Source organism: Oryzias latipes, chromosome 21 (assembly GCF_053564925.1).
Source record: "Oryzias latipes strain Hd-rR chromosome 21, Olatipes_Hd-rR_3.1".
Classification (NCBI taxonomy): Eukaryota; Metazoa; Chordata; class Actinopteri; order Beloniformes; family Adrianichthyidae; genus Oryzias; species Oryzias latipes.
Window position 1 is genome coordinate 28534040 of NC_136257.1, and position 15284 is coordinate 28549323.

The following is a 15284-nucleotide window of genomic DNA, read 5'->3' on the forward strand; positions in this document are numbered from 1 at the left end:
GATTCGGTTCTTGCCGGGCCATGTGTCAGTCTACCAGAAGTCGACAGCTCTACCTCTGCATCGTTGCCCCCCATACTACAATGACCAAGAGTCTAAAGTAGTACGATACAGACTCACCCAAAACCAATACATTTTTTTAATCCTTTAACATCGTAGATGACGCTGAGTAACACGTGCTTTTAGGCATACTGTAACTCGCTAACTGTTTACAAGATCAATGTGAGACAACTGATTCTGACGCAAACAAAAGAAGCTTTAGATATCCACTTGGCACCAATATGCAACACATTGATTGCGTATAGTGTTACATAAACTGCTTTTCTCTGTGACAGAATCAGCTTTCATAGCAATAATTGCATAAATGGTTGAGGAGTTACAATAGTGGAGAGAACATGAACACTGGAGCTTAACCTACGGTGCTAAAGGGTTAAAAAAGGAAATGTTGAAATCAAAAAATGTGCATAGACCAAAATTTCGGGCTTCCGTATCTAGAAAACCTGTGATCAGGCGTGGCCATGCGTATTTTTAAGTCCGGTCACGGCCTCTACGTACAAATCGGGCGTTCATTGATTGCGTAATGAAAGTTCACCCGATTGAACATTTTCAAGCTGAATCGCGTCAACGCAGCGTTGTGACCAATCGGGGACTCAGATTTTGTAGTAACATGTGGGTGGCGCCCGCTTCAAAACCCGGAAGTACCAACATGATCACGATGGAGAAATTGATCATTGCTGTTTGTGCCTGGTCGTATTATTTTGACACCAAGAGGGACATTCATAGGAACAGATCTGTGAGAGCAAAAAGCTTGGAGCAAGATTTGCGGGATTTGCATCGCTTTGACTTTGCGCACCTACCAATTGTAGGTGGTGGATGAGTGCTAACAAACAGTAAAAACCCAAAAGAAAAAAGGATCTTCTCTCTGCTGCTACCTCCGTGTCTGGCCCTGGCCTGGTATGTACACCACCAGCTGAATGCTCATTCATAAACCACGCAGAGCGAGTTCTTGAACGCACCACATGCGGCTGGTGTGAATGCACCTTGAGTATCTTTAGGGTTTTGAACGCAGCAAGCCAAAATGCAAATGTGCGCGCGTTTAGATACATTTTTCATTGGAAGAAGTCGCTGGAACGTGAGTTGCTGAGCTTGCTGTGGATGTTGTATTAGACCTACTTTTCCCTCAGGTTAAAAAGTCCCACATCAGAGAAAATGTTCAAATGAGCAATAAACTTAAGCTCATGTTGTATGAAAATTACAATGTAGCCTGACAGTGAGGACCAATGCTTTTAGCTTTACAGAATCATAAACCTGATTTTTTGGGGTTTATTTTATCTTTCTTCCTGAAGCAATCTGAATAGCAAAGAATTGCAAACCTCAAACTCAGCTTCCTATTAGTTTTATAAGAGGACAAGAAAACCATCCTTTCTTCATTAGTTTCACTGCTTTGTGTTGCACCCCCCCCCCCCCACACACACACACAGACACACACACAAACAGGCGTAACAGGGTGTTGTGTGTATGAAGTCCCGTGCCACTCATTCCCACCATCTGCTCATGGGCTTCTGACAAGCAGCTGTAATGAGAGATTTAAACACCACTCTCGCTTTCTGTTTGACTCACACTGGCGCACAGATTGAGAGGCAAACCCCCTAAATCTCTCTTTCTCTCTCGCTCCCACACTGCATCATGCTCGTTCTCCCTTTCAACTACACCCCCTCCTTGTTTCCCCCAAAATTGCCCTCCTCCTCGTCCTTGTAACTCCCCGTCTCTCTAGTCAGTGGAGGATTTGAGCCCGTCGGCACAGATGCAGACTGAGCTGGCAGTTGCTACATCTCTGACTTGATTGAGCGTCTCGGATCTTTGGAAAAGAGACCACGTTGCGTCTGGATTTTATTTTCGAGCTAGAGAGAAAAGACTTTGAGTTAATGCTTCTGTGAGGTATGTTGCTTCTTGTTTTCTTCTTGCCTGTGATTGTTGGTGAAGTGTGACTGTGTGGAAGTTTCTTTGTGCCTGTTGGCCACATGAAAGCCTGAGGGCAAAAGCTTGGGCTGCTGTTTGGATAAACCATTCATAAGTTTTCATTACAATTTTTGGACAGCTTAGTTTTTATTGTCTGCACTCTTTTTTATGTATGCATTTACACACCATTTCTTTATCCTACAACAGTTTTTCTTTGTTCACAGATTACAGACTGACCTTTATTTTTATTCGCTCATTCTCTCTTGTAAGATTGTATTCGCTCTTAAACATTTTCCCAAAGGCAAAGAAGAAAACAAACGCAGCACACACCCAAAAATGTCAAGAAAGAAATGTCAGATGTGTTATGAGGACTTAGGCAACTTTTGCCTTGTAATCCCTCTCTTGTGTTGTCCACTGTTAGACGGTGAGCAAAAAGAGAAACTAACAAAAGGAAATACAGAGACACTGATACTACAGAGGCCAGTGCAGGGGAAACATGAATGAATACATAAAAGAAAGGGTGCTTAAAAAACAACAACAGCAGATGGAGAAGAGTAAGTGTTGCATTCTGTGGTGAAAAGAAGACAGGTGCCACCACCCAGAAAAACAAAAAAAGATCCCTCATCTTTTGTTTCCCATTGGCTCACAGATGGCCTCTTTCAGACTCAGCATCCCTCACCCCAAAGTGTGCCTGTGAGAGGATGAGAAAGCATGAGCACATGTGGGATGAGTCTGCTGATGTCAAACCTTTAGGGCAGCAGGATTCAGAGCAGGGTTTTGTGTGTCTGTGCTTCCTCCATCTGTCTCCATGCACAGCCAGACTGTGGACCTGGGAGTCCAGCAGCATTGTGCGCCGTGAGATGTTTCTGTGATTTTAAGACAAAAACATTACTGCTTTGACAATTCTGCTCCTATTTTCCAGCAGTGAGACATTTGCGCATTGGGGAAACTCAACAGCAAGTTCAGGCTCCTCCAGCAGCTCCAAGGCCCTTAGGACAATTCCTTATCCTTGTTTGTTCCATTCAAATACTTTTTTTGACGGGTTACTAAAGAGTTCTTGTTAGAATCTGTGGTCAGTGTGTATTAGGACGCCCAGTCTCCTCCTTTGGTCAGCTGTTGAAGCCACATGCTCATAAGAAAAAGTCAACCCACTCCCTGATGATTATGGACTGAAGGGAATGGTCATGAGCAGTATGATTAAAATTTGGCTTAGCACACCAATTCGAACTTTTTCTTTCTCAAATGGTGCAGTTTGACGGATTTGTGCTGTCACAATCTGCAACCACAAAGGTCATTTATGTACGACTAATGAAAAACAGCCCCGACTGGGTTTGCAGATCTGGCAGAATTCAAATGAAATCTATCTTGCATGATTAAAGAGGGCCATACTTTCTCCTCTAGGTCAACAACAGGGAGGTACTTGATTGTGAATGTCAAGGCTGTATAATAACAACGTGGTCATTAAATTAAAAACAGAGGAAACCTTCTTTTCAAAGCACTCAAACCTGAAGGCTTTCACCTGCAAAAGCCATCGGACCCCCTACTTTTTTAATCTGTCCACCAGCAGATCTAATCTTAGATGGGACTTGATGGTTACCACTCTCACTTGATTGCCTTTGCAGCTACTGCCCAGTCTTAAACACACACACACACACACATATATATAGAAACACACAAAAACCCAGGGTCGACGGTCACATTTCATGTGCTTGACGTCAGAAACTAGACAGCTGACTCTGCAGACAAAAGAGGGGGCCGGATGGGATTACAAGGTCTATCGTTCATCTGAAAGGAAGCAATGCATTTATTTCACCTTTTAATCTGATTAGTCAGATTTCAAAAGGAGTGTGTGCTGATTAAACTCAAAGAGTTGACAAATCTTTGAGTTTTTTCAGGAATTTTGCAACATTTTGACATGACAACTGATTTCTCTGCCTTTAACCACATTTCTTTTTTATGTCGGTGTTAAAACCTGATGGTGCTTTGACCCTCACAGCAGCACTTGGATTGGCTGGGGACTTCTGTGGTTTCCCTTCCTCAGTAATCCATAACCTCTCCTTGGCATTCTTGCTTTTTCTAATATAAGCTTCCAAGTGTCAGCTTGAGTTGAAAAGTCATCTTGAGACTTGATCTCCACAATATTCTTTCAAGAGAGGCTCATGAGACTGGACAGTTGGTTGACTCAGACGGTGCTAAGCTAATGACAGGTGGTGGAAAGCACTGCTGGCAGCAGTCACAACATACAATTTGGAACTGGCTCCCTTCCAGCAGGCTATGATTAAATCCAAACCTTTGGGTGGAGATCTCGCCCATCCCCCAATCGCCATCGCCCTCATCTGCAGTTACAGTACCAAACAGGTGGATGAAGCACCTGGCATGAACACTGACCAAGCCCTGCAAGATGCCCAGCTTGGTCGGAGGAGAAGGCGGCTGCTCCCGATGCGACATCCCATTTCAATGAAAGACTTCCTCGTGGTAATGCAGACGTGCCGCTGGTATGTGGAGAGCCGTCTTTAGTGACTGTTTCCTGTCCAAGACTGTCACTAGACACTATGGGTGGAAGGGAACCAGAATCAACTGTGCCTACATGTTGGAGCTTGTCAGATCTCTGTGTTTTTTTGTTGTTTTTGTTTTGATTGGCTTAAATAAACCAGTTCCAATTTATCAAAGTACAGTTGTAGATATAAAAAAGCAGTCTCTTTTTTATAGAAGTTTTGTCAATTCTTAGCTCTTGGTTTTTTACCTCCTGCTTTGATGGAATCAACCGGGATGAATGAGACTTTAGTCACATTCTGTGGGTTTGTGGGTTGTACGATCCTATAAAGAGGAGCAACTGCATCTTAAGAATCCCAGCTGTGTCTTGCAGTTTCTTTGAGGCTTGCACTTTAAGGGACGTCATGAAAATGGAATGTACTTTTATAGTGTGTGCGGTGTATTTTGAAGTTTTTGTAAGAATAAAGGCTGTTGCACGCACTTATGACGTATAGGTTGTGCTGTCACATAGTGCCCCTTACACCTCAGTCTAGTCGTTGGTAAGGTTCACGAAGTGGCTCCTTTTTGTTTTCATTCAAATGGGCTTCTTGTGCAGTGTGCAAGGTTTTGAGGGGGGTTAAAGTTATGAAAAATCTGTGCCTGCGTTTTTCCTACTTTACTCACCCTTAAATGTTTATATGTGTTCGCTGTAACCTGTCACCTGCTGGATCATAGAAAAAAAATTGCATGGACATTTTCGCTCTACAGGCACACTGTGTGGTCGATGACCTCAATACTTTATGGAAGTCTCCTGCGTGCTCCATACAGGTCGGCCCATTTTTCGTCCGCAAACAGCCCGTATCCAACCGCAAGGGCAGTAGTGACTAAGCCACAAGATGCATTTCCTATCTTATATTTTTATACGTTAATGGAGCATGAGCTAGGGCCAAACATTTTTGACGAATTGATTTGATTGATTGATTGGAATTTGCACAGTTTCTTCAGAGTTCTCGTACATTGCCTGTCCGTCCTGGGGGAGGATCCCTCCTAAATGTGGACACCCCTGAAGTTTTTTCTTTTTTCCCAGAATCCGTTTTTCCTCACCGCGTAGGAGGGTCTAAGGGCAGAGATGCCCATTTTAGTTTAGTCTGTTTAGTTAGTTCAGTTTAGAATTTTTCTAATGAATTCTATGTCTTCATGATCCCTTTTATTTTATGTTTACTTTACAATTACCGGTATGAAGCCCATTGAGACGACTGTTGTTGTGATTTTGGGCTATACAAATAAAATTGACATTGAATTGAAGTTATGTGGAACTGGTTCGATTTTGCAACCTAAGACTTGGAGCAACAAACTGCTGGGAGAAAGAAAAAAAATATTGATTAAAATTGGAAATCAAATTTGTCTAAAATTTAAGATTTTATTTTATGGCTGCATTGCCAGCCCTAATGTGAGAGTAAATGAATAAATAGAAAGACAGAAGTGACATAAAAAATCAGAATCTAATAAAGCAGTTGCTTCCTCTAACTGGAATGTGTAGGTGCATGAAAAATATACCCACTTTACTGCTTCCAGCACCATTCACATTGACCCCTCCCCCATCTAATACTTGTCCACCTGCCTGGTTCTTTTGCCTGTAGCGAGACAGCATATGTTAAAGAGTTAGCTGCAGTTATGTTAATAATTAGAACCGGATCGCTTAAAAAAAATTTGCTTTGAAGTAGTCAGGGGGCTGTTGGGGGAATTTTTCTGCAAGAAAAGATATGGTTTGGCTGTGATGTTTGAGGGCCTGATTTCAAACCTGTCATCGTCTTCAGAAGGGTTGTCTGTGGAGTAACAGCAGGAGGTGCACAGATGAAACAGCAGGTCAAGGAACAGATTAAAAATAAACAATTCTAAGGAAAGATGAGGTGTGAGCGATGAGAATTTATAAGGTAAATCACTTTACATATTATTAGATCTGGATTAGGTCAGATGTCCTCTGGACATGACTATTTCACATATGTGGGAATTTCATACTTTAAATGGACCAGAGATTCCCTCAACCTTCGTCCTCTGCTTTCATGCATCCAATTTTCATTTCCCAATGGGACTTCAGGCAGAGTATGGAGTTGACTTCAACTAGAGCTACAACAGCTCTGACAGTGGACAAAAAAAAAGAGCACAAGTGCAGAGTGATCAATTCAGATCATAACTCACTGGACCATTGACTGTAAAATATCAAATGAATTATTTATCCAGAAAGCCAATAACCCACTATTATTGGTGTGTTCAGTAGTTCACCGGAACAGAAAAAAATAAAAAAATAATACACTGAGCAACAGCCAATAAATGAAAGTAAAAACGAGTGTGGAGGACAGATCATCCATCCATCTGAACCAGCTGGATTAATTTTGGGGTAACTGGGTTGGTGGAGCCTGTCCCAGCTACTGTCGGGTGAAGGCGAGATGCATAGGTCGCCAGTCTGTCGCAGGGTTGGACAATCATACATACACACATTAGAGGAAACATTTTGTTGAGCAATTGACTCCATCTTTTCTGGCTAGTCTAAAGACCCACTCCCATCATCTCTTGAACCATTTGAACAATTTTTGAAGTGTTTATAATTATTATGCAATGTTTTGACAAAATCAAAAACCTGCCTTGTTATCTAAGACATAGTTTCTAGGAGCGGGACTTTTGGTACGTAGCAATTCCCTCCCAGTTTTCCCTTACCTTGTTGTTCTTGAGAGCTCTCTGTTTACAAGCAATATTGAAGCTACATCGTACATTGTAGTTTCTAAATAAGACTCTTTTTAAAACTGCGTTTTTTTGTCTGCTCCTGATTCACAAAAATTTGAATAAAGAAATACTCAGAAATGCAAATGTTTTCTTAATTTTCTTTAAATATGTCCTCCATCATCAGAAAAATGCCACGAAAAAACATGTTAAAATCAACAAAATTACAATTTTCATCAGTGTAAGTGCCATATTACTACAATTTACACCTCCATTTACATTCACACACAAGGATGGGAGCAGAGCAGCCATGAGAGATGCTAATAAGGCAATGTGGGGGTTCATCATGTTGCCCAACAACACGTCAACACATTAGCGGGGAGAGTGAAAACCAAATCTGTGATCTTGCCATCAGGGGTTATCCAATCTGCACCACCCCTGCAACCTTCAGTCAGTCATGCATGTCCTTTAATCAATGTATGCTGACCACTAGCTGAGACTGTGATTCTAATGGTGGATCAGTGGACCCAAATAGATTCAAAGAACGTTTTACGTTCTTCCATTTAAAAAAAACAATCTGTTGATAACTAGATTTTCTGTTCCCAAATTTACTTGCCTGTGAAGAAGAAGAAGAAGAAGAAGAAATGGTGTGTACTTATATAGCACTTTTCTTCCTTCCTTAATGGCCCCAAGCCCTGTACAGTCACAGTTCCATTCACACACACACATGTGGCAGCTTTGGTGTCAACCTTCCACCAGAGGCAAAGTGGGGGTCAGTGTCTTGCCCGAGCACATTTCAATAAGGCGGGAATCAAACCTGCAATATTCCGATTAGACTGCCATACCACTGCACCACAGCCATCCCCTTTACCTCTTTAGGTGACAATAAGTGAAACAAATGCCTCATTTTCAGAGCCAATGGGTCCACATACATCAACAACCTACAGTCAAGTCCATTGGAATAACATCCACCAGTGCCAGCAGAGCTTTTTAGTATCATTAAACTTTTTACTCTTTGAAGTTGTTCCCTCACTTTCTTAGTTCTTCAAAAATACTAAATTTCACTGCATTTGCAGAAAGATTAACTCATGAAGCGAAGCGAGTTTATGCGGGAAAAAAAAAGACCACTGAAAATATGACCCCACAACATTTCATTTCTCCACGTCTTCCTTATCTCTGAGTGAAACCCAACAGCTGAATGTTGGAGATGCCGATTTGCATGTAAATGAAACCGTAGTCTGTTTTTTTCATGAAACCACACCTTAAATTTCACCTTAACTCAATTTATACAGATTTGCGGGTTGTAGAGGAAAAAACACCTTTGGAAAATGTTTCATGAACGGCCGATAAATGAGAAAAAAAAAGTTTTTATTATTATTTCTTTGCTTGAAAAAGAAAATACTTATTTATGTGTTGAATAAACAAAGAGATTATCCATGTTGGACCAGGACTGATGCAAACAGATGGAAGGATTTTTCAGAGGAAAAGCACAGCAATCTACAGTAAATATTAATTATAAATAAAAACATATTGGTGCCATTTTAGGTTACGTTTTTTTTTAAACAAATAAACCAAACTATAGTATAATTTCCAAATTCACTATTTGACAGAAAGATATTAGAGCTGCACAACAAAAAAAAAACAGGGATAAAAGCAATTTGTGATGCTGTTGTTTTTAAAATATAGAAAATAAATAATTGTACACAAAAATGAACATATATATTTTGCTGTCATTATAATATTACGTGTTTTGCTTATATATGTGCAAGCTTTACAGTGTGTTTTACTTCATTATGCAATCCTGAAGAGAGCTTTAGTGTTGTCGTTAGTTGATCTATTCTTGGCTCACACATTTCTCTCCTTGTGTTGTTTGATCCTTTTTTTTTTTTTTTTACCAATTGGAGATGAGAGGGTGTAGTAGATGCGTTTAGAGTTTGAAAGCAGCAGGGTGGAGAGAAGCCCAGCAGCTAAAGGAAACTGCAGGAGGAAATAGAGAAACATCTTGACCCTGTGGATACACTGGAGAAAGGACTTTCTGGATGCTTGCAGAGCAAAGGAAAGCTCACAAACGGGTAAAAACTATAATCAGAGGCAACTTCTTTTTTCCACATCCAAGGTCAGTGTAGAAATTATGAGCAGGGAAAGCAGCATAATAATGATGGCGGCAGTCATTAAGTATTTAACACCCTATTCCACACTGCATGCTTTGGACTTGTGAGCATAAGGAGTAACAACAAAGATGTCTCTTTTTGCTCTAAAGCTTTTTTTGCTGTTGTCTGAACTGGATTTTTATTTTGCAAACTTTTTTGGAACTCCCTGTTGTCTGACTTGTTTTGGGTTTTTCCCTCATTCCTTTGTCATCTGCAGAAGCTCGGTCGGTCACGCTTTTTAGATTATAGGAGCTAGGTGACTGTTTGCAAGGCTGGATGGAGTAAATGGGCTGGGCTCGCCAGGGTCTGAAGATGGGGGGGAGTATTCTGGAAGAAGAAAAAAAAAAAGACAGTTTAATTAGAATGTACAGCTAGAAGCGGTTGGGTTGCCATGGTTACGGGAAAGGAGATGAATGAATGACATCAGAGTGGCGGGGAGGTGAGGGAGTGTGAAATTGATTTGGTGGTGGAGCACGGGGGAGATGACTCTCACTGGATTTTCGCCAGGCAGACACATTCCTCGCCACGCTGGTGTTTCCTTCTCTGGCAAGGTTCTGGTGTGTTCTAACGGTGGCGGTGAGTCCGGAGGGTGAGTGATGGGGAGGCTTTTGCTCGTACGTGTGGCTTGGGGGTTCAACAGCATGTAAAGGAAAGCATGAGAAGAGGACATGTGCGTGATTGTTTCGAACACAGCTCTTGCCGTGTCACTAGGAATGAAAGGAGGCAGATATGGCATGCAGTTGTCAGGGGGGCTAAATATACCGCGAGATGCTCCTTGTGGAGGAATGTGAGAGTATTTGGTCAAGAATGAACAGTTGATCAGTCAAAAACAGGTTTCTGTATGGAAAAAAGATGCATGTGTTGTAGGAAATACTCTCCTAATGGATCAGTACTATTATCTCATGTATAAGTTGTTATTAAATTTAGTAAGTTGATAATTTTTGGTTAACCTTTTAATAACTTGGCCACTTTTCTTGTTTCGTTTTACAGTTAAAGTAGGAGTTAGTTCCATATAGTCTTAGGGTGCTCCTCCTTTGCAGTGACAAGTTTTATTGACCACCCACTTGACCTTTCTTTGGTGATAAATGAGAAAACCGACCTTGGCCGACCCCCTCTGAACAAAGGCCTTGGTGTTGAAAAGTACAGGAGCAGGAAATAACGGCGAAAACGGAGGATCTCAAGTGAGGATGAGGATGTAACAGATGACAACGCGCTTAAAGGATTTATCTTTATGCTATTATGGAAAGCATCACTCCTTAATACAGCTGGAGGAACTAGTTAATGGTATCTTTCACAAAGTTAATCAGCGATATTGGAAAAAATATCCTACTTTCAGAATGCACTACATATTGTAATTGCAGATGTGATTGCAGCTACAATGTTATTTTTTACATAACATTTGTTTGCGCTTATGTCAGAGCTTCAGTTAAAAAAAATAAAACATATAGATATATATATGAAATTTGAATAGAGAATAACAAATATATCTACATATGCACACACAAGAGTTTTAATTGAAGTCTTTGACATCAATTATAAGAAAAAGAGCAGACAAACTTATGAAAGATGAGAGGGTGTAGGATTTTTTTTTTTGCTGTTTTGTCGGAGAGAAATAAAGAAAAATATACTACAAATGTAGAAAATGTGTAGGTTGTTGTTTTTCTCGTGTGTGTAGCCCTCGTAACCTGGCGTGCATTTGGAGGGTTGGCGAGAGTGGATGTTGAGGGGCTCAGAGCAGATAACCTAAAGCCGCGTTGGCACTCCTCCTGAGTCTTTAAAAGCTCGGCTCAAAGCTTGAGTGGAAGGCTGCCAGCTTTTTGGACGACATGGTTGGGGGCACAAGTGGGTCAGATAGTCACTGGTCTTTTTTACTGAAATCTCTTTATTCGGAGAACAAAACTGAGCAAACAAGTTTTTCTTTTTTTTTTATCAATGAAAGTAAATGTACAATTCAAACTAGGTCAGCCTGCGCCGTGTGTAAAATACTGCAATGTTGGTGGAATTCATGTTTTTCCTTTCTCTTTTATTTTTAAACTCCAGTTATATTCTGTCATACTGTAGAAATGAAAATTTAAAAGATTTGCTATGTTTGTAGTTACAAAAATTATTTAAAAAAATCAGAAGCAGTTTGCTGACTTTGCATTGAAGCTCCTCAATCAGGAAGTTGAATTTATTTGATTGTTGATCGCCATTGTAAATTTGATACTGGCTTGATTTTGTAAGTGTCTAGAAATATACATTCCAACATCGCCGGACTGCGATGATGATGATGCTTTGACCCTTCAAAGAGTAAAAATACCAAGTTTGAGACAACGCAGACCAGGTATTCCAATTTTAACCCAATGATACCTGCCCACATACAGCAAGAGTTGTCCTTCATGTTTTGAGCAAAGGACAACATTGATACTGCCATGGTCAGTGAAATTACCCGATCTCAGTCCTATTGGAGATTGTTTCAGATGAGATGGAGTGTCGTTTATGTCAGCAACCTGGTGGGGATCTGATCTAGGTGTGGACGACTTTAACATGTCATATTGGCTCCATTGGGTGAAGATGCACACATTATTGATGCACAAGGGGAACACATTCAATAATGTCTATGTAAAGTCAACTTTCAGCGACTTCTGAGAACTCAAAAAAAGACATCTTGATGGCTTTAAGTTGGGTTAATCATTAGAATGATTTCTCGGAATTTGATCATAAGTTTATCCCAGCGAGGTACATATCATGGCTAAAAAAATACAACCCTTTTTTTTAAGAGTTTAATTCACTAGGATATCCTTATTTGTCTCAGCTTTACTGTGACTCTACTAGTATTGGTTAAAAAGGCGCATTTTTGAAAGATTAGCAGAATATTTACCAAAGTCGTATCTAAAGCATGGGATGTTCTAAGCAGATGAGTTGGGGTATCACAGCATGTTATGAGTCCATTTGTGTGACTTACATTTGATCCACTGCACTTTCTCCAATTTTTTTTTGTTTTTTCATTGCGAGCTGGTGCAATTATAAATTCTGTTATTTTACAAGATTATACATCAATTCATGAGCATAAAGTCATTCATGGTTTTGGGTAGAAACACTTGTTTCACAACAAATGTAAACTCAAATCCTTCAATCCACTTCAGGTTATGTTTTTATGTATGTTAAATGTGTTTCTTTATTGCATTTCCCCCCAGTCTAACCACCAAATCTTTAGCAGTCTAAGACAGTTTCAAATGCATAAGTCCTTCATTTGAAATGTGTGCAACATGCAAGATATGTATGTGCTTCTAAACACAACAGCACTTTAGTGAATCTTTTTGGTGTTTTTAACATCTTAAAGCTGCATTTCTGAGTACTTATTTATTCAAACTGGGGTGAATCGGGGACAGACTAAAAAAAAGGAAGTTTGAAAAAGTCTCAGCTGCGATGCAGCAACTGAAAAGGTGGGCCAGAATCTCCCTACTCTGCTCCATTTGAATGCGTCCACTTCCAGACAAATATTTGCTTTAACGTCTTTACTTTCCTCATCTGAGCTGCCTTCTGGCTCAAAACTGGACGGCTGGATAGCTCCAATTTTGCTCGCCATTTGTGTTGCTCCGCTGATGTTAACGTGAGGTTGTGAGAGGCTGGAAGCTAGTGGGAGAAAGCGAAGGCTTTCTTCCACGTTCACAACCCAGAGGCAGGTTTTGGATGAACTCCTTTTGCGCTGCACAAACTCTGTCCAAAATAACAACACAGGTTTTTTTTTATTGCATAATTATGATTAAAAGAACACTGGAAATGCTTTTACAATAGATAAACTGCTCTCAGCAGGGTTGCAAAAGCTGAGGACAAAATGTGGGTTAAAAGCTGAAGTTGTGTTTCTGTGTCAGGCAGCAGTCTATTGGTTCATCCTCAGTCATCAGGGGGACACAACAAAAGGCAGGAAAGACACCATGGAGTGTTGCTCCACTCAGATTTGTTACATGCTGACTTGAGCTGTTCTTTCATTTGTTGAGGTATTGATTGGTTCTCACCGAGACTCGCCTGCATCCAGTCTAGTCCACTGTGTGCCGGCAGCTTGGAGCTGAGAGTCAGAGGAGGGAAGTGAAGGACAAACAAAGGCAGACTCTTTCAGTTTGAGGAATTCAAGCGGTTAAGAGGAGGGAAAAAAAGTCATTTAGAGAGCAGGGGGGAAGGAGAACTCACTTAACCAATAAAAGCAGAGAAACTGGCGTGTTAATTTTTACAGCTCTCTTGTCTTTTCTGCCTTCATCACGTTTCCTAATTTATTTAATTTGTCTTTTCTATTGTCTTGACAGCTGTTCTCTCCCCTCGTGTGGTTAGAACGTCTGCAGGTATGAGCTGAATCTGTCCAGCAAGACGCAGATTAGATGGTGTCACAGATGTTTTGTTCTAAGTAATTACCAACCAACCTCTTTATTTTCTCTTTTTATACTTCTGTGGAATCTTGAATTGCAAAATTAGAGGAGTTTTGGCTGATCTGTCTGCTGTAGAGTCCACAGTGAAGCATGTTTTCCAGCTTCTGTGTGGCCACTTTTGTTGATTTATGGTTCACATCCAGTTTCCTTCGAATTTACTTTTGGTTTTTGTTGTGTCACAGTGAACTTCCAAAAAAAGACTGAAGATTTAAAGTTTTTTTTGTCTGTTTTTACCATGTGGATGTATGTGAATCTCATAAATGGTCAATTCCGACTAATTTTGCGGAGGACTGACCTTCCTGCTGATGTTGAAATAAGTCAGTGTTGTGTTTAAGGTTTTTTATGTTTAAGCTATATTTTCTTGCGACAGTACTCATAGGTTTCCACACCTCTGACAAACGAACAAGCCTAACATACACAGAAAGTTGCTTTGCTGTAGATTTTAACAGCAATGTTCTTGCAGTCATCTTAGTTCTCAAAGTTATTAAAACGGTCAACAGATCACGATCTGGCTCCTGCAAACACAGGTTCAACTACACAAAACAGATGAACTGACAACAAAGTGTGATTTTAATCTAACAGATTATGTTTTGGCATCAAGAAAACATAATCAGTCGAGTTAATTTAAAAAAAATAAGTGTTTATAATTGTTCTAGATTAGTCTGCTTAAGCTCAGCAGTTCATCTCAAAAGTTCAAGCATGAAGGCGCAGAGGTTTGCAATTTGTTATTTCATGATCTGTTGGTCAGCATTTGCCTCAAAGCCATTTTTTTCAAGTTATTAAGGATAAACTTAGTCCCACAAATAGAATAATACCAAATACATAAGTATTTGATCATGTTTCAGCTCAAAAATCTCTTTCAGACGTGTGTTTAGAGTTTTGGCACGATGTTGTATTACAGACCTTGTTTAGAGCAGACATATTCAACCTCTACAGACACTTCTATCTTTCCACTTTATTTCTTTATTTATGCTGCATTTCCCCTCAACTTCAAAAGCAGAATTTGGAAAAAAAAATATTTTTTTGTGCATTTTTAACAGAAATACTCCAATTATCATCTGAAACAAATGTGCAAAAATGCTTTATATGCTTTTATATTTTCTTACATCTACATTCTGTTCAGGAAACTTTTATTATTATTTTTTGCTGGGAAAAATTATTTTGCCATCTGTCCTGCTTTCAGACGAAAGCAGGCAATATATGTTTGCATTTAACACACTTCTCTTTACAAAAAAAGTCACATTTGTATCCAACATCGTGGTAAAAAGGTACGGTGTCACAAGAGCAGGCAGACGGCTGGATTCAAATGCAGCAGGTTTGTTAGCTCGGCTAAAAGTCCACAAAGCTAAATCAAGGTCAGGCAGACAGGGGTCAATAGCAGGCATAAGATCATCAGAGGAGAGATAGGTGTAGTCAGGAACCAGGCAAGAGTTGAGGCAGGCAAACAGAGTCAGATACAGGGTCAGGAAATAGTTGGTAAGAAAGGCAGGGTGGCACAAACAATACTTCACACTGAGTGGGGCTCAGGTGTGCAACATCCAGGAAGTGTGCGCTGGGGTTGCTGGGAGGTGTAGTGGGGTTAAAA

The 15284-nt window shown here is 40.3% G+C and overlaps 1 protein-coding gene across 7 annotated transcripts in view; it reads left to right on the plus strand.

Moving 5' to 3' along the window:
* Positions 1–1768: 1768 nt before the first annotated feature.
* Positions 1769–15284, plus strand: part of myo16 (myosin XVI) — a 115499-nt gene continuing 101983 nt past the window's right edge. For 4 of the 7 annotated variants that reach the window (XR_013652661.1, XR_013652662.1, XM_078939447.1 and 1 more), the window contains exon 1: positions 9676–9872. Coding sequence is in view for 2 of the 7 variants with exons in the window: in XM_078939447.1 (XP_078795573.1) it covers positions 9779–9872 (94 nt within the window). In the remaining 5 variants the exon portion in view is untranslated. Of the gene's footprint in view, positions 1936–9100; positions 9219–9675; positions 9886–15284 lie in introns of those variants that run through there. The other 3 variants (XM_078939450.1, XM_078939451.1, XM_078939449.1) reach the window with 3 other exon arrangements.